Source organism: Ambystoma mexicanum, chromosome 9 (assembly GCF_040938575.1).
Source record: "Ambystoma mexicanum isolate Mex_15411 chromosome 9, UKY_AmexF1_1, whole genome shotgun sequence".
Lineage (NCBI taxonomy): Eukaryota > Metazoa > Chordata > Amphibia > Caudata > Ambystomatidae > Ambystoma > Ambystoma mexicanum.
In genome coordinates, this window is record NC_090931.1 from 440,466,007 (window position 1) to 440,489,733 (window position 23,727).

The 23,727-nt window shown below is 46.2% G+C and overlaps 1 protein-coding gene across 4 annotated transcripts in view; it reads left to right on the top strand.

Annotated features, from left to right (window-relative positions):
• Window positions 1–23,202, top strand: part of POR (cytochrome p450 oxidoreductase) — a 964,880-nt gene extending 941,678 nt beyond the window's left edge. For all 4 annotated transcript variants that reach the window (XM_069614934.1, XM_069614935.1, XM_069614933.1 and 1 more), the window contains one exon: window positions 21,213–23,202. In XM_069614934.1, the coding sequence (XP_069471035.1) occupies window positions 21,213–21,357 (145 nt within the window). In that variant the 3' untranslated portion in view covers window positions 21,358–23,202. The remainder of the gene's footprint in view (window positions 1–21,212) is intronic.
• The last annotated feature ends 525 nt before the right edge of the window (window positions 23,203–23,727 follow it).

Genomic DNA, 23,727 nt, shown 5'->3' on the forward strand with positions numbered 1-23,727 from the left:
GAAAATATTAGTGCTGTTATCTGACCTAAAACATCACACACTCCCCAATGGGGGAATACCCCTCTGACAAGGAATCTAGCAGCACACTTGGTGTTTGGGTGGGAACTGGGCCAGCCTCAACCCATCTGGAAACGGACACTCTGTCATGATCTCTGCTTCCAAAAGGTCAGGGTTTTCCCAACTCCCTTGGAAGCAGATCCATAACCCAGGTTCCGAGTGCCAACCAGTCCCAATTGGGACCTTTTGGACCCAGTCCTGGCGCCAGTGGCACCAGGCTCATAAATATGCCCAGTCCCAGCGTTGGAAGCGCCGGGCTCATAATGCTTGGGTGGACTTACCTGCAGCAGACCATGCTGCTTACTTGCCTGCCAGTTGAGCCTCTGATCCTCTTCTGTTTGGAACTACTTTTCCTGTTGGGTGGGGCAGGAGCCACTCCCTAGGTTCAGAACACTGGAACTCTTCTGGAAAGCAGGAACTCTTTTCTTACCTAGGCGTGGCTGTGGAAGGAGGCATCTAAGCACTACAGGAGGCAATTTAAACCACACCCGATGGATGAATCTTGCTTTGCGTTATTCTGCATCCTCTGCAGCAGAACGCTCATCGTGTCTTCTGCATCTGATCCTGGGCCTAAGGAAAAAGGCTTACCATCCTGAATCCAGTCTTCAGCAACACCTATAAAGACAAGAAAGAACAGGTTAGCATTACGGTCTTCAGTGACAGCGCTTCACTTACCTGGTCCATCGGCTGTCACCAACGCCTCGCGCTGCATTCCGGCATCTGAAAGACAAAGGCTTACCTACTCTTCGTGCGCTCCGGAGGTCTTCGCACTGCATTCCGGCATCTGAAAGACAAAAGCTTACCAACTCTTCGCACGCTCCGGAGGCCTTCGGCGCTGCATCCCGCATCTGAAAGACAAAACAAGGTGCATTTAAAGACATTGGGGAACTTTAATACTCACGTGCCATTACTCCTTTCCACATCTAACCCAGTGGGTATTCCGGCACCCTGCAGCCGCTCCGAACTTGTACCTGCAAAATAAAAAGACAGTTAGAGCGCATCGTGAAGCAGGCAACAAGCGCTTACTGACGTGCTTCCAGGCGCTTCTATTCATCACACGGGCTCCATCTTCAACTCACTTCAGCCCGTCATCCGCCATCGCCGGAACCCTGCAAAACAAGAGACATCATTACTAAAGACTTTTAAAGACATTAGAATTACTCGAAACTTACCGTTCGTGCAGTAAACGACGGACAGCAGTCCTCTGAAGTCAAGAGGCCTGCTCCCCTTATCCAGTGAAGAAACTGGTTACAGCACCCTGCCCCGAGGCAGATGGAGAGCACGGCGTTCACTTACCTAAGGTGAGAGCGTTAACCTTTGGGGTTCTACAGGAGAAGAGAAAGGGAAGAAGAGAGAGACATTCAATAACCCAGTTCATTAATCCCATATTGTCTATCTGCAGACATCTTACCCGTCGAGTCAGACATACAGTGCACAGAGGTCCAGCCCAAAGAGCCAGCCGTGTGTTACACATCACCTTTGAAGATACGGTATACGCCCAGTCAAGACCGGCGCCTCTACGGGAATCAGGTGAGCGTTACACACTCCACCACAATTAGAAATTGTGCCCCATTGCATCGTTCCCCCCGTGTCTGCATAATCAATGTGCAGCTCACGGAATGGGCCGACGCGGCGGGGTAATGTTCCTCTGTGTTCAGTGTCATGCTTGTACTAAATACTTGACACGTTGTGCATTGGCCCATCATCGTTGCTAGGTGCTCCTGTAAGTTTGGGACAAACTAATCTTCCTGAACATATGCTGCAATGTGTTTAGAGCTATGGGACGGGAATGCAATTGCTCAAAAGCTGTATGAAAAAATTCCACCGGCATTACTACCTTGTAACGCTCACCTGATTCCCGTAGAGGCGCCGGTCTGACTGGGCGTATACCGTATCTTCAAAGGTGATGTGTAACACACGGCTGGCTCTTTGGCCTGGACCTCTGTGCACTGTATGTCTGACTCGAAGGGTAAGATGTCTGCAGATAGAAAATATGGGATTAAGGAACTGGGTTATTGAATGTCTCTCTCTTCTTCCCTTTCTCTTCTCCTGTAGAACCCCAAAGGTTAACGCTCTCACCTTAGGTAAGTGAACGCCGTGCTCTCCATCTGCCTCGGGGCAGGGTGCTGTAACCAGTTTCTTCACTGGATAAGGGGAGCAGGCCTCTTGACTTCAGAGGACTGCTGTCCGTCGTTTACTGCACGAACGGTAAGTTTCGAGTAATTCTAATGTCTTTAAAGTCTTTAGTAATGATGTTTCTTGTTTTGCAGGGTTCCGGCGATGGCGGATGACGGGCTGAAGTGAGTTGAAGATGGAGCCTGTGTGATGAATAGAAGCGCCTGGAAGCACGTAAGTAAGCGCTTGTTGCCTGCTTCACGATGCGCTCTAACTGTCTTTTTATTTTGCAGGTACAAGTTCGGAGCGGCTGCAGGGTGCCGGAATACCCACTGGGTTAGATGTGGAAAGGAGTAATGGCACGTGAGTATTAAAGTTCCCCAATGTCTTTAAACGCACCTTGTTTTGTCTTTCAGATGCGGGATGCAGCGCCGAAGGCCTCCGGAGCATGCGAAGAGTTGGTAAGCTTTTGTCTTTCAGATGCCGGAATGCAGTGTGAAGACCTCCGGAGCGCACGAACAGTAGGTAAGCCTTTGTCTTTCAGATGCCGGAATGCAGCGCGAGGCGTTGGTGACAGCCGATGGACCAGGTAAGTGAAGAGGTGTCACTGAAGACCGTAATGCTAACCTGTTCTTTCTTGTCTTTATAGGTGTTGCTGAAGACTGGATTCAGGATGGTAAGCCTTTTTCCTTAGGCCCAGGATCAGATGCAGAAGACACGATGAGCGTTCTGCTGCAGAGGATGCAGAATAACGCAAAGCAAGATTCATCCTTCGGGTGTGGTTTAAATAGCCTCCTGTAGTGCTTAGGTGTCTCCTTCCACAGCCACGCCTAGGTAAGAAAAGAGTTCCTGCTTTCCAGAAGAGTTCCAGTGTTCTGAATCTAGGGAGTGGCTCCTGCCCCACCCAACAGGAAAAGTAGTTCCAAACAGAAGAGGATCAGAGGCTCAACTGGCAGGCAAGTAAGCAGCATGGTCTGCTGCAGGTAAATCCACCCAAGCATTATGAGCCCGGCGCTTCCAGCGCTGGGACTGGGCATATTTATGAGCATGGTGCCACTGGCGCCAGGACTAGGTCCAAAAGGTCCCAATTGGGACTGGTTGGCACTCGGAACCTGGGTTATGGATCTGCTTCCAAGGGAGTTTGGAAAACCCTGACCTTTTGGAAGCAGAGATCATGACAGTACCCCCCCTCAAGGCCCCTCCCAAACCGGGCTTCTCCGGGGGTTTTGGCTTGTCAGGAAATGTTCGGTGAAATCTTTTGATTAGGCGAGGAGCGTGGACATATTCAGCAGGTTCCCAGGATCTCTCTTGGGGGCCGTAGCCTTTCCAGTCAATTAGGTAAAATAGTTTAGATTTGGAGATCTTGGAGTCCAGAATGCTTTTGACTTCAAACTCGAGTTCTCCATCAACTAGGATAGGTTTTGGAGATTTAGTTAGTCGGGTTTGAGGTTGCACGGGTTTTAATAGAGACGTGGAAGACCGGATGTATCTTCATGTGCGGGGGCAAGTCCAACTTGACCGCTACTGGGTTTACTATGGTAGTGATGGAATAGGGACCAAGGTATCTTGGGTTGAATGTGCGTGGCCCTTTTAGAGGTAGATATTTGGCGGATAACCAGACTTGATCCCCTACTTGATATTGAGGGGCTTCCTTCCGATGTTGATCTGCTCCTTTCTTGTATTGTTCTTTAGCCCTTTGAAGGTGAGAAACAGCTTCCTTAAAGGCTTGGGTGATTGTAGAATGCAGGTAGTCTACTGCTGGTGTTTCAAGATCTTGGAGGGGATCCAACTCCGAGGTTCGAGGGTGACTGCCGTACAAAAGAAAAAACGGGGTTTTCCCAGTTCCCGAATGGACAGAGTTATTGTAGGCATATTCGGCTATCCAAAGGATGTCTTTCCAAGTTTTTTCAGTTTGTTGCAGCATGCAGCGTAAATACTGTTCCAGAGTTTGATTGGTCCTCTCGGTTTGTCCGTCGGTCTGAGGGTGGTGACTGGTCGATAGTCTCACATCAATTTGAGCCGACCGACAGCAACTTCGCCAAAAATGAGAAATAAATTGACTACCTCGATCCGAAATTAGAACCGAAGGAAAACCGTGCAGTCGGACGATGTTTTCGAGAAATTCTCGGGCCAGAGTTGCTGCTGTTGGCAAGCCTTTGAGCGGAATGAAATGCGCCATCTTGGAGAATAAGTCCACGATTACTAGAATCGTATTGTATCCGGAGCATGGAGGTAGATCGGTGATTAAGTCCATAGAAAGCGTATGCCAAGGGCGAGGTGGGATGTCAATAGGGCGTAAGAGGCCTGCTGGTCTTTCCTTTTGACTCTTGTTTTGGGCGCATACTCCACAGGACATTATAAAGTCTCTGATATCTTTTTTCCAAGACGGCCACCAGAAGTAGCGCTTGATCTTTTCTGAGGTCTTGGCCATTCCCGGGATGTCCTTCCATTAAAGAATCGTGATAACAAGAGATTACTTTTTTCTGTAAATCTGTGCTGGGTAGGTATAATCGTTCTTGGAAATACAATAAGTTGTCCTTTACTGCAAAGTCCTTTCCCTGCAGATGCCAATTCTGTATGTCTGCTGGAGTTACAAGTTGCCTGGCTTTATCCTTAACTTCCTCTATGGATTCTGTGGCGATTACACCCAGAATTCTTTGTTCGGGAATGATTGGTACAGGTTTAGGGTTGATCAAGTGTTCTTCCACTCCCATCCAAGAAAGGGCATCAGCTTTACCGTTCTTTGTACCAGGTCGATAGGTAATTATGAAGTCAAACTCGGCAAAGAATAATGCCCAACGGAGTTGTCTAGAGGATTGGGCTTTTGCGGTTTTCAAATATTGCAGGTTTCGGTGATCCGTAATCACAGTAACGGTGTGTCGGGCCCCCAGCAGATAATGCCGCCAAGCCTTAAAGGCAGACTTGATAGCCAGAAGTTCCTTGTCAGTAATCGTGTAATTGATTTCAGGAGGCGAGAATTTGCAGGACCAAAATGCCACGGGATGCAACTGATTGGTTACCGGGTCCTTTTGTGATAGAACTGCCCCCATGGCAAGGCTTGAAGCATCAGTTTCCACGATGTAGGGGAGTTCGGGGCGAGGGTGTTTTAAGATTGGTGCAGAGATAAATTTAGTCTTCAAATCCTGGAAAGCTTGTTCCGCCTCGGTAGACCATTCAAAACGTTTGTTTTTCTTTAACAAGGCAGTGATGGGCTGGACTATTCGAGAGAATTCGGGGATAAACCTGCGGTAAAAGTTAGCGAAGCCTAACATGCTTTGCACACCTTTTACGGAGGATGGTGATGGCCATTTGAGAACTGCATCGACCTTCTTTGAATCCATACTCACTCCGCCAGGTGATATGAATCCCAAGAATTCAACTTCAGTCACGTTGAAAACACATTTTTCCAATTTAGCGAAAAGTTTGTGTTGACGCAATCTTTCGAGGACCATTTTCACGTGTTTCCGATGTTCAGATTCCGATGAAGAATAAACGAGGATGTCGTCAATGTAAACAACAACACACACATCTATGAGCTCTCTGAGGACATCGTTCATAAAATATTGAAAGGCGGCCGGGGCATTGCAAAGTCCGAAGGGCATGACCTGATATTCAAATAGCCCATACTTGGTGCGGAAGGCCGTCTTCCATTCATCGCCCTCTTTTACTCGTACCAAGTGGTAAGCTCCTCTAAGATCCAGCTTTGTATATATGCATGCTTTTCTGACTTGGTCCAGGAGTTCAGGGATCAAAGGTAACGGATATCTATGCTTAACGGTGATCTGGTTCAGGGAGCGATAATCTATACAAGTTCTAAGGTCTCCTTCCTTTTTTGGAACGAAGAACAAAGCTGAAGAAGCAGGGGACTTGGAAGGACGAATAAACCCATTTGCCAGGTATTGATCCAGGTATTGTCGAAGGTGAAGGTTCTCAGGCTCGGTGAGGGCATAAATTCTACTACAAGGAGGAGTAGATCCAGGTATCAGGTCTATCTGGCAGTCATAAGACCTATGAGGAGGTAGAGAGTTAGCCTGATCCTTCCGGAAAACATCTTGGTATTCTAGGTATTCGGGAGGTAACTGGGGAGTCTCTGAAGAAATTGCTGCCAGTGCAACACCAGGTGGAGGGTGACAAGTAGAGACACATTCTGGAAACTGGACCGTTCTTGCTCGCCAATCGATCAGAGGATTGTGTTTCTCTAACCAAGGTATTCCTAGAATAATCTGAAACTGAGGGGCCTTGATCACATCGAACACGATCTTCTCATGGTGTCCATCTTGACTTACTAGCGTCACCTCTTGAGTGGTATGCGTTACTGGCCCGGAGGCTATCTCCGTACCATCCACCGTAGTAATGACGTCCTTTACAGCCTTGGGACAAAGAGTTAGATTCATCCTCAAAACCATTTCATGATCCACATAATTGCCGATGGCACCGCTGTCCACGTAAGCTTCAATTGCATGTAATCGATCCGGATTATCAGGGCTAATGAGGACCATAGGTATCACGAAATGCGAGGTCACGGAACTGGTTTTCACGCTCGGCAAGAGGACCTCTATTCTTGTCGGGCGAGGTCGTTTCCCTGCTCAGAGTTTGTAACTTTGGTAACTGCAGCTCCTACTGCCTTCTTGGCAGGTTTCACCGGACAGTCTCGAAGAAAGTGCCCTGAGTTTCCGCAATAGAGGCATAATTGCAACTGTTTTCTCCTTTCCCGCTCCTTTTGTGTTAGAGGACCTTTCAGACCCCCTATTTGCATGGGTTCCCCGGAGTCTACTCCTTTGGAAGGAGTTGGCGGTTTGGAAAATACTCGAGCATCAAACTTGGAACGATCGGCCTTCCTGTTCTGCAGTCTGTGATCTATTTGAACGACTAAGTCTATATAGTCCGAACAATCTTGTGGGGGATTCACTACTTGGGCTAACACATCTTTGAGCTCTCCACGTAGACCTCTATAAAACAGCGTAATCCTTTTGTCCTCAGGCCATTGAGTTTCCACTATCAGTCTGTTGAAAGACGCAATATAAGCCAAAAGGTCTTGATTACCTTGTCGCAACGAAAGAAGCTCATTGTCCAAGGCCTACCCCTGTGAATGTCTTGCGAACAGTTTTTCCATACTGAGCTGAAAAGCTTGAAAATCATGGAGGACCGGATCATCTTGATTTACTAGAGGGATCGACCAGTCTGCCGCATTGCCACTAAGGTACGAAAGCATGAAAGCTACTTTAGCTTGATCAGTTGGAAAGGCTGCTGGCCGGCATAAGAAATGCAACCGGCACTGATTGATAAATACTGCAAACCTCTTTGGGTCACCAGAAAATCGTTCGGGCGGAGCCAGAGGTACATTCCCAGGTAGGTTGATCTGCACTGGATTCATAGAGGATGTCGAAGGAAGATTTCCCCCAGATGCGGGTAACGGGGTCTGTCCGGCTTGTGACTGTAGCAATTGTCTAGCGAGATCATCTGTTCGCTCCTTGGAAATTATCAGTTCCCTTCTTAGAGCGTTTGTTTCCTGACGGGCCGCATGCACTTCTGCCCTTAGTTCCCCAAGTAACTGGGCTAGCTGGTCGGTATCCGAGGTTTCCATAGCGCCTGGACGGGAGTTTTGTGGTAGGCTTTGCGTTCTGTAACGCTCACCTGATTCCCGTAGAGGCGCCGGTCTTGACTGGGCGTATACCGTATCTTCAAAGGTGATGTGTAACACACGGCTGGCTCTTTGGCCTGGACCTCTGTGCACTGTATGTCTGACTCGAAGGGTAAGATGTCTGCAGATAGAAAATATGGGATTAAGGAACTGGGTTATTGAATGTCTCTCTCTTCTTCCCTTTCTCTTCTCCTGTAGAACCCCAAAGGTTAACGCTCTCACCTTGGGTAAGTGAACGCCGTGCTCTCCATCTGCCTCGGGGCAGGGTGCTGTAACCAGTTTCTTCACTGGATAAGGGGAGCAGGCCTCTTGACTTCAGAGGACTGCTGTCCGTCGTTTACTGCACGAACGGTAAGTTTCGAGTAATTCTAATGTCTTTAAAGTCTTTAGTAATGATGTTTCTTGTTTTGCAGGGTTCCGGCGATGGCGGATGACGGGCTGAAGTGAGTTGAAGATGGAGCCCGTGTGAGGAATAGAAGCGCCTGGAAGCACGTAAGTAAGCGCTTGTTGCCTGCTTCACGATGCGCTCTAACTGTCTTTTTATTTTGCAGGTACAAGTTCGGAGCGGCTGCAGGGTGCCGGAATACCCACTGGGTTAGATGTGGAAAGGAGTAATGGCACGTGAGTATTAAAGTTCCCCAATGTCTTTAAACGCACCTTGTTTTGTCTTTCAGATGCGGGATGCAGCGCCGAAGGCCTCCGGAGCGCGCGAAGAGTAGGTAAGCCTTTGTCTTTCAGATGCCGGAATGCAGCGCGAGGCGTTGGTGACAGCCGATGGACCAGGTAAGTGAAGAGCTGTCACTGAAGACCGTAATGCTAACCTGTTCTTTCTTGTCTTTATAGGTGTTTCTGAAGACTGGATTCAGGATGGTAAGCCTTTTTCCTTAGGCCCAGGATCAGATGCAGAAGACACGATGAGCATTCTGCTGCAGAGGATGCAGAATAACGCAAAGCAAGATTCATCCATCATCGGGTGTGGTTTAAATAGCCTCCTGTAGTGCTTAGGTGTCTCCTTCCACAGCCACGCCTAGGTAAGAAAAGAGTTCCTGCTTTCCAGATGAGTTCCAGTGTTCTGAATCTAGGGAGTGGCTCCTGCCCCACCCAACAGGAAAAGTAGCTCCAAACAGAAGAGGATCAGAGGCTCAACTGGCAGGCAAGTAAGCAGCATGGTCGGCTGCAGGTAAGTCCACCCAAGCATTATGAGCCCGGCGCTTCCAGCCTGGAACTGGGCATATTTATGAGCCTGGTGCCACTGGCGCCAGGACTGGGTCCAAAAGGTCCCAATTGGGACTGGTTGGCACTCGGAACCTGGGTTATGGATCTGCTTCCAAGGGAGTTGGGAAAACCCTGACGTTTTGGAAGCAGAGATCATGACATACCTTCCCTGTGCTCTTCTGTCTCCATAAGAGACCTGTGGGGGATTGCATGTACCCACGTTTGAGCCAGAAGTCCTGTTCTTCTGGGGGTGCCCTACGCTGCAGTTCAATGATTTGTGCAATGGGAAGTGCTGTGTATGCGTCTGTGTCTGGTGTTTGCTCTGGTCATGATGTATTCAGCTGATGTTGGTACTAAGAGGTGTGCTGCAGACATTTCCCAGTGAGATTTTGTTTGTGTTGTGAGTATGTGATGCGCATTTGACGACCCACCACAGAAGGCTCTGCAAAGGCGGAAATCAATGTGTTGAGCAGGGCCGCATGCTGCACTGGTGAGCCATCAGCTCTTCTGAACCCCCTCCTTTTCCAGCATGACAGATCTGCGTGCACCGTAGTGTTAACATAGGCAAAGTAAGAATAGATGGTTACATAGCACCCTTTAGAGGCCTGTAAGGCTTCTATGAGCTCTACCAGTTCAGCTGCCTGTGCTGGATAGTGTGTGGGTAGTCTTTTCATTGCCAATGTTTCATATTCTCTCTCTTCTAGGCATACCACTGCCACCCCAACATGTCTTTCACCTGTTTACTGATCAATTGATGCTGACCCCTCAATGAAGAGCACTTCTCCCTCTTCTAAGGGGCTATCTTTGGCTTTGGGGATATCTTTGTCTTCCCCTTCATATGATGCACAATCATGCTGCTGTATGTCTTCAGCATGCATGGCTGAGTGTGAAACATAGCAGGGTTTAAAGTCTTGCACCTTATGACATGGATGTGGGGGCTAAACAGTACGATTTCATATGCTGATGCTCTTTGTATTGTGATCTGGACTTGGAGCGTTCTAGGATTGCAAAAAGTGAGTGATCCACGTACAGTGTTACTGAGCACCCCATGACAATTGTGGAGCTCTTTTCAATAGCAAAGGCTGCAGCAGCAAGATCTTGTTTGCAGGCAAACTGTCCCTGCATGACAGAATCAAATGGGCCACTGTAATATGCTAATGGTTTATGGCCAATGGTTTTCTTCTGTGTGAGTACTGCTGTCATGAGTGTGCCGTCTGAGTGAGAGAAAATATAAAATTCATGTGTATAATCTGGTAGTGGCAAGGACCGGGGCTGTCGAAATCCCGTCTTTCAAGTCATTGAAACTAGTTATTATTTCTGGGGTCCATTCATTTGTGTTGCTTTCTTTGTGTGCCTCCTTGAGGCCCTGTAAGAGCAGCCTTGTGTATGTTGCGTAGTCTAAGACCCAAGCCCTAAAATAGTTCCACAAGCCTAGGCACTTTTGCATGTCCTTTACTGTGAGTGGTTTGGGTGTGGCATGAACTGTTGCTGCCATATCGGGAATTATTCTTTTTCCGTCTTTTGAAATGAGCTGCCCTAGTTAACAATACTGAAGTTGTGCCTTGTCCACTTTGTCCCCTTTTCTTACTAGCAACTGTAGTAATGCAATGGAGTCCCTTCGACTACTTTGTCGCTGTTGCTGCAGACCAGTAGGTCATCTACACATTGGAATTATCGTGCTGGGTACTTTGGATGTTCCCTAGGTCTTCATGCAATATCCTGCTGAAAATGCTGGGACTCTTGCAGTACCCCTGGAGACAAACGGTGGTGTTCATAGCGTTTCCCACCCAGGGTGAAGGCTGTAAGGTACTGGGAGTCTGGATGGAGAGGTACTGAGAAGTATGCATTCTTCAAATCGACCACAGTAAAATGGATTCTGCACAAAATGGATGCCAGGTTGGGAACAAGTGGAAACTCCTTCTGTACAATATCATTGTGGGTTTGCAAATCCTGGATGATTCTCCAACTGCCCTCATTGGCTTTTTAATGGGGTATATTGCGGTATTGCATGGTGCGGTAGAGGACACTATGATGCCTTGGTGCAATAGGGCCTGCAGTGTTTCCAGAATCCCCTTCTCTGCCTCTCTGGACAGTGGGTACTTTTTTCCTGTGGGAGTACTACTCCTGGTTTTAGTGTTATTTTTAACAGGTGTCACTTTTTTTCAACATCCCTACATCATGTGGGTTTGTGGTCCAAAATGTGGGGACCTATTGCAAATCTGTCTCACTAAATGGGCGTGGTCCACTAACAGCAATGAGGGGGCTCTGCACTTTCCTGTATTGTACCATTATTTCACAAGATATACACATTTCAAGGACGATTTCTCCATTATTGCCATCCTCAAAAAACTCTTCAGTCAATTGTCATAGGGGCACAATTGGGTCCATGTATAACACAGTGCGCCATTGGCACACGTGAGGGTCAGTGCCCAGCACTACAACTGGTTTTGCAGATACCACCAGGCCCTCCAGATCTAATGATAGGATTGTCCCTGCAACCACTTGGCGAGCACTATTGGTCTAAAAATAAAATCTGTGGGTACCCTCCACTCTTTTTTGGTAATCTGGGGGACCGTTCGGGCGAGTACCTTGATGCCATAAACAAACATGTCAGGGTTGACAGGGCTGCCTCTCACTGTCACTTAACTGGTCACTGCATGTATTACCAGCATTGCTCTGAGAGAGCACATGCCAGGCGTGGTGCAGACAATCCCTCTGTCTGTGAACGAGATTGTCATGTTCAATTTGCTAAGCAGGTCCCTACCGCGCAAGTTGACAGGGGAACTCTCTGAATAGAGATGGGGAACTCTCACAACCTTCCCTCTCACCTTGATGTCTAGATCTTGTGTATGGAACCGTTAGCATAGCCCCAGAGAATCCCTGCGTGTCGAGAGTCTTTCCTGATGGCAGGAAGTTTCCTTCACTAATACACGACTTCTCCGCTCCCGAGTCCGCCATAAAGATGAATTGTTTAATCCCTATCTCTGCCCCCACCACCGGCTCCTCTTCTGGATGTAAGGTTATTGACAGGACTGGACACGCAAGTGCTCTCTGTGGGCTGTCCTAGTCTGGGTACGTGTCTGTCCCGGGGAACGAGAAAGGGTTTCCCCCTACCACGTTTGATCCTTGATATGGGGCTGCTGCTCCATTGGGTGCAGTCACAAAAGGGTGTCTACTCTCGGTGGGCTGCTGGTTGGGGTGGTGCTGGTATGGCTGCATTGCTTGCTGTTGGTGTGGTGGTGGATGGTAGGGGCTGGGGTTTTGGGGGAGGTAACTGTGTGTAAGCCTGTGAATCCTGTATGGTATGGATGACATTCCACAAGCAGGCCCTAGGAGGGGGATCCCTGGGTGGGTATACTCCTGCTGTTGGTTGTAGTTGCAATTCCCTTCCTGCCTGCTGTGACATTCCCTCGAAGGGCCCCCACCTCTCACAGGAGCAGCACTGTCCTGGCCCTCCAAATCCCCCTCCCCTAGGTCCTTGGAACCCACTAGTTCCTCGCTGTTGCCCTCCTTGCCAGTGGGGCCCCAAAAAGTGCTGGTCTCCTCCCTGGTGTCCTTGTCTGACGCCCGCCCAAACCGCTGCTATGCTTGCCTGATTCGCAATGGAGGCGCACCCCTCCTTTCCCATCTGCTCTGGGAGCGGCCCTTTTGATACTGATGCTACTTAAACTAGTTTATTTTGAACCAGTTTCTCTTCCTCTGCCTCCTTCCTCTGAACAGTTTTTCTCCCACTCTTTGATCCTCCTATAGTGGTGCACTATGATGCTTTGAATCTCGGGCCACTCCTTTGCTTCCACCCCTGCCATCTTATCAAGAACCTTCTGCACTTCTTTGGGGAGCCCTCTTTTTACAATAAAATAAAACAATGCTAATTGATCCCAGGGGCTGCTCGTTTCTGCTCTCCACATCGCTTGGACCCTAAGAATATATTGCGCATCATCTTCCTTGTCTCCCATTGTGCATTGCATTATTGATTGTAAATCTGTGGTGTCTGGGAATGTGCTTTGCAACGCATCCCATACCCGTGCTCTGATCTTGTTAAATGATGCACCTTCATGGGCATCATTACTTAGCGTTACTCCTGGGTTACCCAGCTTTAATCCACACCGTTTCTGCTTCATCGCTCACTGCGGCTACCAACAAACTCTTAATGTCCCCTTTGCTAAGGGTACCCCTGCTGTGGCTTTTTCAAATGCGTAAATCCATTTCCCCGCCCCCGCTGTCAGTGGCGGGAGCGCCTTAAGGAGGGTGTTCTTGTCCATTTGTGCCCAGTGTACATAGTGTGGTCGTCCTGCGCCCTTGTGTATTGGGGCATTTGCAGTTTCGCCTTTCCTTTCCCACCCTTAATTGCACTTCCCTTTTTCTATGCCAATGTTCTTCTACCAGACCTTTCCCTTAATCTTCCGTTCCATAGGCGCTCTACTCTCGGTGTAGTCTGGGGCGCTTGCTCGGCCCCTCCCTCTGCGTCTTCTTCTGTGTCATTAAAGTTACTCCAATACTCCTCGCCCCCCCAGGACCCCACATTCTTATATACCAAGCTGTCTGTTTCCCCGCCCCGCTCTATGTGGACGGTTCTCATGGGTGCACTATCTATTCTGAGCTTGAAGTCACCTGACTTCCATTCGTCCCCGGGTGGTTGTTGGGGGGGGGGGTGGAGACCCCCACGGGCAACATTGGAACCTCTGCCACCCTTGTTGCTTCACATGCTGCTCGTAGTCCTGCCAGTTCTGTGCATGTTAAGGCTAATGCACCTCTAGGTTCCTCGCGGTAACCCCAGTGTTGGCCGATAACTCTGACAGTGGGGGTGGAGCATACCTGCTGTGGCCACCATAGTGGCTGCCAACACATATGTTGGGTTGGTTTACCCCCCCTGCTGGGCGTGTTGCTAGTGGATATAGTCCCTTTTTTGTTTCTCCATTCTTACCATTTTCCTCAGTACTCATCCTCCTGTCCCTGTCATGTTGCCTCCTCCCCTTTTGAGACCTCCATTTCCTCGAACATTCTCCAGAGGTCTAATATTTCCCTTCTATTTTGCAATGGTCTCCCCTTAAATCTTGTGGTCAAATAAGTGAACATATGGTCTAAGGCACATCTGTCAAAACACCTGTGATCTGGCCACGAGTGGGGCATTCCTTCCCCTTTTGTCTCAGTCACCCATTGATTGTGGTACTTTTTAATTTTCTCACAGTATAGAGGCAAGGATTTACATATATGGTCTAGGGTTGTGTCTGTCCCCATGGCCGTGTCGGGAGGGTGTCTTGTGTCGTGGCTATACCTGTACTACTGCACCACAGTCATACAGAAATGTGTCCACAATATTTAAAGCATATAATGCTTAATTGTGTATTTAGTACAAATCAGTACTCTCAATTATTTCACAGGAAAATAACAAATTCACTTTTCCCCCTCCCAGGTTCCCACTAGAGCTTTTTCATATACTCCCTATACGGAGAAGGTTGGAAAGACTCTAGGGAAAGGGAATAAGCCCCTTGAGTCTTGTGGAACTTTTATTTACTTTTCTACCATTCTGGATAAAGTTGGAAAGACTCTATGGAAAGGGAATCGACCCATTGAGTCATATGAAACTTTTGTTTGCTTTCTACACCTTTTGGAAATTTAGTTTGAACTGCAAAGCTGGGCAGCAATCCGACAGCCAAGAGACATTTCCCTTAACATATTATACTGAGTTTTCCTTGTCAGGGATAGGTTAGGATTTGGACACAGGACAGCAAACTTTACTTTGGGACATTCTGACACGCACTGTTTTCATTAGCTAGTTTTGTTGAGGCAGGGAATTCCCCCTTAGAGATAGGGCCAGTTAGGTTTTCCTGCCCCCCTACCTTCCCAATTTCGGTTTGCATAAAAGTATTTGCCAATCAACATGCCACCATTGTGTCAGCCTCTTACTCCTACACCCTCACAAGCCCCAGACTTAAAACTATTCTACAAAGCGGCTCACCTTCGAGTATTGGCAGATTGAATACACCATTCCTCGGATAAACCATGGGTACTTTTGAAACCGGCGTTGGCAGGCTCGCACATCTTTAGACAACCCTGGCTGATCAAATAGAGTAGGCCCAGGAGTTTCTATATCGATTACGTAACAAAATCTACAATAATGGTCTGTAACAGGATAGCGCAAAACATGGACTCGGTATTCCCCTCCCTATACACCCCTATCAGACGCAACCAGCTTTTACACCCAGGCTGGGAGGTAAAATAAATGCACGAAATTGGAGGAGGAGGAGGTGTTAGGCAGAATCCTATGCAGTTCCCTTAGGGAGCACTAAAGAAGATTAGGACTACAGGTGTATGCAATAAATCCCCTTTGGTATCAGTCGGTACCACACAGATATAGTTGGTAGCTGTGGCTGAGCAGTCAAACTTATCTCAAGAGGGAGATGGGCAGTATTCCGGGTTTACACAATAGGGCCTCAGTACTATGGGACAAGGAAACACTGACCAAAGCTTTGTATTGAAAAGAATATATATATTTATTTTATTAAACACACAAATCCCTATTATCAAAGCAAGTTAAAACAGTCAAAAGTATACACAACTCCCTATTTAAATTGTAGACAAGTTATTTAGGTTTAGACTCTGTAAAACACCAGCAACACTTCCCAAGAAGATTGTGAACAAGTTAGGCAAGGCAGCACTTTAGCATAAGCAATTTTTACGTGAAAACAGAGCAAAATGGCACGTTACAATATTAAAAGAAGGGGAAGAAAAAGGTGGTTATAAGAGTTAGGTGCACCAACACATTTCTAGGTGAGAAGCAATCTAGAGAAGGCAGTTGTAACAGATTTAGCTAGAGTCAATAGGCCTGTGCGAGAGTCAATGGTACAAGGCAATGTGCCCAGGATCAAACTGTTCTAGTAGCTGCAGTCAAGTCTTTGTTTAACGATTTGAAAAGGCGGTTGCAGAAGGTAAAAGACAATGTTAGACGATAGGGGCGGCCAATCCAGTAGGTAAGTAAAGGATTTAAAACACCTTTAGCGATATCCAACGAAACAGGAGGCCTGGCAGAACAATGTACCTTTAAAGTGGAAGAGGCTCCTTCGGTGGCGGTAGTTCCCTGCAGTTCGGGAGATCCAGCAAAGGAAGAGAGGCTCTCGTCGTGGAGGAAGGTTCGAGTTACTGCACTGCCCAGGGATGAAGCCAGCCGCGGTTCTGCCAAAACAAATAAAAAGTAAATCGCGGTCGTGGTGGACGGGTGCCTGGCAGTCCGGTCTCCGAGTGCTGGGCACTGGCGATTCGACCAAGGCAGGTCCTGGAAGGCAATTGGTGAACTGGTTGGCCCCACCAGCTCAAGGGAAGAAGACTCTTGCAGGCAAAGATCTTCTCGAGTCGTTGGAGAAAAGTGGTGAGGATCTGCAGCAGGGCTTCACCGGTGGTTCAGTTGTTGCAGATGTCTTCAGCTTCTCTCCTCTTCGGGTGTCTAGTTCCATTGGCGACGTCTTGTCCTCCAGTCCTCAGGACCCTGCTTTTATGCAGCAAGACCCCCATTCATACAGCTTAGCTGTCACTCACACAGTGGGGTGGTTCTCCTGGCAGGATAACCCCCCAGCCTATCGGGGCAGAGTGCGACTTGGGTTGTGTAGGCAACCCTGTCCAGGGTGCCTATTCCTCCTCCCACACATCCTGTCTACCCCAGACTCAGTGGCGCCGAGAGGAGGCCTTCTGCGCAGAAGCCCGCAAAAAGGACAAACAAAGGATCCCCGACCCGGGTTAGGATTTCAGAGAAAGACACAAGAAAGAAATATTATTAAAGTTCTGGCCAAAAAAAAAACACCGGATTAAAGTTAATATTAAAATAAACCGGCGGTATGTTCGAGGCTGTGAGTAAAAGTGGTAGCCTCGAACAATGGGAAAATCCCATAGGGAAATAATTGCGGTCGGAATATTAACGATAGTAACCACTGCCACCAGCCAGAAACTTTGGAGAGAGGGACTGTACGGTACCCCTCAAAAATGAACACCAGGGAAAAACTATTTACCCTTCCCAGCACCTCCATAGTAAGATGGGTTGTACTGGTTTCGGTCATAATTATTGACTAGTAATTGACAGTAGTCAGTCCCAGGGTATGGAGTCTATGATTGGGGGTCGCTACGACACCCCTGTGGTACTGCACGGAGGGTGCTGTGTATCACACATGTTAAAAAGATGATTCTTATGAGGGTGAGAAAACCCCATAGACCATAAGTACACAAGATAGCCTAAAACACACACACTAGCAATCTGTCTAAGAATGGGGAAAATAGGTCTCACTCTTAGTAGGAGAAAAAAATAAACCCTTCAAATCCAGCTAAGCTGCTAGGTGACTCTAAAGATAAGGGAAATTAGCCTTAGAAGAGAATTCTCCCTAACAGGAGGAGGGTGTAGGCGACTGAGGGACATGTTTCATAAACGAGAGATCAGATATGTTCAGTAATGCAAGAAAGCTTTTGGGATGGGTGAGACGGATAGACTACAATACCTCCAAATTAGGCACTGGATCTTGCAGAGGGCGATCAGACAATGGGCTCCAGAAATCCGACCCCATTTGAAAAACTGCTCCAACAAGCATTGGTACAAAGGGGCTTGTTTAAGGGATATAACAGCTGCTGGAATTATCCACTAGACCCCAGCCGGATAGATGCACGATTACCTGGCAAGGGGACCTAGGTATAGATTGGGAAGAGGCAGACTGGGACAACATATATATGGAGGGGAACACACAAGATAACTGTCGTACAGCACAAAACCCGTCTACAGGTGGTGCCTATCCCAGCACGCTCTGAACCGACAATACTCGAAAATCTCATACCCGTGTTGGAGAGGATGCTGGGAAGGGGGAACGTTTTATCAGATCTTACGTTTAACAGTGAGATGGTGTATTGCCAGGTTCTGGCACGCCAACAAAAGTGATGTGGCTTGCAAGAGCTTGGCACTTCTTGGAAATGGGGAAAATGACTCGGAATGCACAATGAGAGATACTCGACCTGATCTTTCTTTTTGAAATACCCAGCTCAAGGCTGTGTGCACGTGATGTTTCCGAGCAGGTCAGGAACACTGGGATGGTTTGCTGTTTGACTGTTGAAAAGCGATCTGACAAGATATCATGACTCCAAGTCGGAACTCGAAACGGCAATGTGAAAGGAAAATGATTGTCCTGGAAAGCAGGTAACACTGTTAAACCTTTTTAGTGCAGCTACAGGAATCGTTCACAGTGAATCATATATGGAACCACACGCACACTGTCTACTGTCCTATTGTTTATCCACGCCGAATTGATAGTTGGAAAACAACTCATTGTACTTCTAATGTAATAGAGTAAAATACTCACTTCGAAATCGTATCTGCAAGTTACATTATGACAATTTACTCCCACCAAAATCCCTTATTTGGGAAAGTTTAAATATATTCTTTTGAAGGGGTAGGGAATATAGAGGGTTAAGGTGGTGGGGTAGTGGTCGTAGTGGGGATAAGAGAGAGATATGGGGACCCCCATTACAAAAAAAGAGAAGATAAAAGTAATTTACCTAGGCAAAGAAATCTAGGACCCTCTTTATGCATCCATCTAAGTGCATCACTAAAAGAGAAACCGAATAGCATCAAATACATGTTCAGTGTGTTTTCTCCGACATAAATGGTCCCTTTTTATGAGTTCCTAATAACACACTCTGTAGTCTAAGCGATGTTGTCTTCATCTCTAAAATGGTTGACATTGATCACTGTAGCCCCTTGGCCCACCTACCTCGTTTCTATAAACACAGGCAGTGAGAAATATGCCGTCTCTCTGTGTACCTCATTCTCTTGCAGTGTGTTTCATGTGTGAAACCTCCTGCTTGCATGTGGCAGAGCCTCGGTCAGCAAGGCAACGCAGCCACAACAAATGCCCATATCATTACATTGAATACAGCAACATTTAATTTAAATATTACAATCCTGGGTGGATATTAAATCCATTGCCCTAAGTGCAGAGTGCTCCTGTCCAAACTAGATTACAATAAAAGTGAACTTGTGGTAGCAGTTGAAATTGTTGTGACATTAAACATCAGTTGCACTAAGGGAAACATTGCATCCTCAGTCTGTCCTGAAACTCCATCACAGAATAAGAACTAATCCGCAGTGACCTTCCCTCACACAGGGTAAAAGGTAGACAAACCTGCATCTACAACCTCTGCCTCACACAAGCCTTGGGGTGAGACATTGTTTCCTCAAGCCTGGTGTATGTTTTCATTGTACTTTTTTTGATCACAACACTCCCCGCCCGCTTCCCGGCTGGTTTTCTAAAACCTTCTTTTTACCCTGCGCCCCCTACATGGGACTCAAGGTTATCGTGGACTTTTCTAAATAAATCCCTCCAAATGGGAAAGTGCTCCTTAGAATGGCCAGGATACCTTTTCATTTGCTTACTCCACTGGAAGCTAACGTTCTCACAATCCAGGTCCCCTCTCTTTTCGATTCTGTGAATTGTTCTCTGCTGGGATACATCCACTTCCTAGATACCTTCTTTTGAACAAGCTCAATGCAAAAGCAAAGCCATTCTGGCAGCTCGCTCAGAAGGCCGGATATCTACCACTCACTAAAACTGTTCGGAATTAAAACATGTATTTCACAAGACTCCAGATAATCAGTGTTCTTGTTTTACTCTCTGAAATCAGGCTAACACTCCCAAGCCAATATAATGTAGAGTGCCAGTAAGCAGTTGGCTGCACCTTGATGTGCAGGCACTCTTGCATTGACGTATTCCCAAGAAAATGCCACAGAGGAGCTGGGCAAAAGTGCTACATCATCTGAAATGGCACCCCTAATTTAGAATTATAAGACAATTCCAAAATGTATTACAGCGAAAATATATTTTCAAGAATGAGCTACATTGTATGCACTAGAATTCCCTTTTACTTCCAACTTCCAAAAGTACAGTAATAAGTACAATAAGTCTACTTCAAAATATAAAAAATCTTATGTGTAGCACTAGGTATGTTTCGTTATGTCTTGGAAGAGGTGGGGGAGGGGTACTTTTAAACAAAGAAACAATGCATCATAACCTCTGATGGTCGGCATTTACTAATTAAGTATTTCACGGATGCATGTTCAGGAGAAATCTTACACCTCTGATGTTTGCCTGGTTAGCTTTTTGTGATTTAGGTTTTTTTGAAACTTAAACATACCAACGTAGGTTTGCTTTAGAAGTGCCAATAAGTAACATTGTTTGTCTCTGTGTATGCTGAAACAATGGCTGTAAAAACATTTGAAAGACATAATTTGAAGAGAACTGTGCAGCGGTGCACCCTGATGGAGAAGGGTGTGACCACGAACATGGTATTGCAACATACGTTTGCATGTAATAAGAAATGATACAGGACTACATTCTGTGTACTGTTAGCTCAATAGTTTCAGTTAGGAACAGTGGACATCTGTGGATTGTCCAATTTGTTCTGCTCTTTATCCCATGCTTTGCAAGATCTGCATGCAAGATCTTTTATGCAAGACCTTCTCTTGTAAGATCTGTATAGCTTGCATAGTGGATCCGTCTGAAGTGTGCACTGGTAAGACCTGTGTAACCTGAAGGCTTTCAGGATGCACAAAGAGTGATGGCTCTGCCGTGGAAGTTATCAGGGTTGAAATATTACAATACAAAGCTTTTTCTGTGTATACCTCATTAGATAACCCATAACAACGCGAGATACAGAGCATAGATGAGGCCAAACCTCATTATTGCCTCAGGGGTACATTGGGTTATTTATGATTGTAATCTAGGGTTTAAGGATGGTAGAAATGCTTTTAAATGAGAAATAATAGGAATATCTTTGCACTTTTTTTTTTTAAAATGTGATCTGATTTCCGATTTCTATTAAATGAGTTCTATGTGATCTGGTCGAATTGTTTTGGTCAAACGATTTCATCACATTTTTTTTTTAAACTTTCCCGCAAATATATGCAGGGTGACTGCCCGTGGCACCCCTCAGAACCTCCCCCTCACATTATTCACTTAAACCCACACCCCACATATATTTGCGGTAAAAATCGTTTTAAAAAATGGGATGAGATCAGATTCAACCAATTCTTCAGCGGCCAAGCCTTCCGTTACCAATATAATGTGGTCATGATAAAGAAGGGACATTACGTTCTTGTGTGTTTTATTTTATCCTTAATTGGAAACTATCAGACTAATTTTTCTACCTCTAATTTTAGGGATGCACGATACATGGCCCGAGATGTGCAGAATACATTTTATGAAATTGTGGCAGAGTTTGCCAAATTGGAGCAACCTCAGGCTGTGGATTACGTTAAGAAACTAATGACAAAGGGACGTTACTCCTTGGACGTCTGGAGTTAAAAGCATTCGATTGGAGACCTTCTCGTTGGCCATTGGACAGGCAGAGCTTGGAGACTTGTTGGTGTTCTCCTATCGGCCTTCAATGTATCTCAGCAGAAGGTGGCTTCACATAGCCTACGTGTAGGGTGGGAGAATAGCTGCAACCGGACTTAAATACTAATCTGAACCACTGTTGGATTCCCTTGAAAAGTGCTAACCCACGGTTGTCCAACTTCATTCTGGTTTCCTATGGTTGAAAACGAGAAACTTAACATGAACATTTTAATTAATAGAAAATCATGACATTTTTAATGTAGCTTGCCAGCTGATGTAATGTAATGTAGCTGGTGGATCACCAAGGGGGAGGGGTATATTTTTCCTCTGCAAGTTATTGAAATGCCGAAGTGAAATTGTGACGGTTTTCCCCTCCTTGCAAAGACTTCCGAACACCACTTTAATTAAAAGCATGTAAACAGTAAAATCTCTGACTTATTCAGACTTTCATCCGTTGCGAAAAGCTCTCTGGTGGAGTTTTATACCTCTCTAGCTGACGGAGAACACAGTACAAAACGTATTTACTACTAAAAACAGAGCATGGTTGACAAACACTTGTCTGAGGCAAAAGTCTGACTATTCTAACAGTGGACCCTAAAACGTTATTAGAAGATTTGCATTCCTCTTTGTTTGTGGGCTTATATTATCCATTTCCTGGCCGATTTACCTTCATATTTCTAAATGTGCTTTGTATCTGTATCCACGTGGGCATTTGTCTAGCCCAGAACATATTAATCTTCAGGGATTTCATACCAAGATATGCTGGACATGTTACCCAGATGAAATGTTACTTTTGGTAGGTTGTGTTCACAGTGTGCTGCCTTCAATATTATCTCCTTTGTGTTCTGCTTCCTTCCTGTTTTGCCCTCATCTTGACCTGATTCTCCCGTTCATTCAAATTTGCCTTGCATTGACACGTCCCAGCTCTTGGTAGAGTACTTTTCCTTCTAAAGGATAACGAGATATATTTGAGCTCAAATACCAGGGGAATACTATGTCATTTGAGCTATGCAGTTCCTGTTCATTCGCTGCATGTCTTATCTGCTTCCCTATAATAAACTTGCTGCTTAGTAGGAGTTCACATTTCTAAAAAGGGTATTGTGAAGTATTTTTACCAAAGGCTCTCTAAATGCAGCAGAAGTAGTTAGTTAGTACACGTTACTAAAACTGAGCTTAATTTAATTAACATCCGTGTATCCACTAAGAGTTGAGTAAGGCATTAGAAGTGAGGCCTTGATTCCGGCCCTGACTGGCTAGTAACAAATATCACTGATTGTTTATTTGGTGATTAGTGTATAGAAGCCGCCATCACGTTTCACCAGTGCTGCTGGAATGGGTGCATTCATTGAAACACCCTCATTTTATGACCATGGAGATTAGATTCCACGTTTGTCTTCAGAGTACCTCGAGTTAGTGGATGTGTAAACACTATGACAATATAACACGCATTACTGGTCCATGCCTGTGCTGTAGCTGTCCTATGGAATACATTGGTTACCCAAACTGTTAATCTGGTACTGTTTAACAGCTCAATGTACAGGCTGAGGTGCAGGACCTAGCAACTTGTCCAGCGTCCTGGATGTTATCGGCAGAGCCCATGTATTGTTGCCCTTTCACCTGACCTTTGTCTTTTGAAATCCCCAGATGTTCCAAGCCATTCTTAATGCCCACTGTAAATGATTAGGCAACCTTAAAACCATGTTAAAAGAAGAAAAATAAATACTGTACTAGACTATTTCTAATAAATGTAAATAATTTTAAACTATATCTGTCTTTCGAAATAAAGTATACTGTTTTTCATTGTGCATTTGAGATTATGAAACTTGCTGAGTGTTTCTTCAGTGCTCTGCCTGAAAAATGTCAATGTTTGTAAAATAGACACTAGTCCTCTCAGTCCCACTTGTTGCTGTGTTTGGATTTGCTGGGGAGTGAAGGTGTTGCTTCAAATGGAGAAAGTCATTATTTCGAGAGAGAACAATAGTGGACTCCATCGGGACACTAGTCAGGATTTGAGTTCAGAAAGGTTGATTGGGACTGTGTGCAAAGGATGGGCAAAGACAAGTCTTCTGGATTTGCAAGGTCCTTCTAAGGGCTCTCTCTTGTGTCACTGAGGTCTTATGGTACAATGTCGCTCGGAGAAGTGAAGTCCTGGTCACTGCTTTGATCTCCCTTTCAAGGCCATTGGTAGATTATAGGGGCACAGAAGTTGCAGGCATTCGTTTTGCAGCTCCAGGCTCTGTTTCAGAAAACTCCACTGTGTCTCCCAAAGGTGAGGTAAGCCAGGAATGCCTTTAGGTGCCTGGCTGGGTTCTAGTCACCTACTTCTCTATGGGTCTT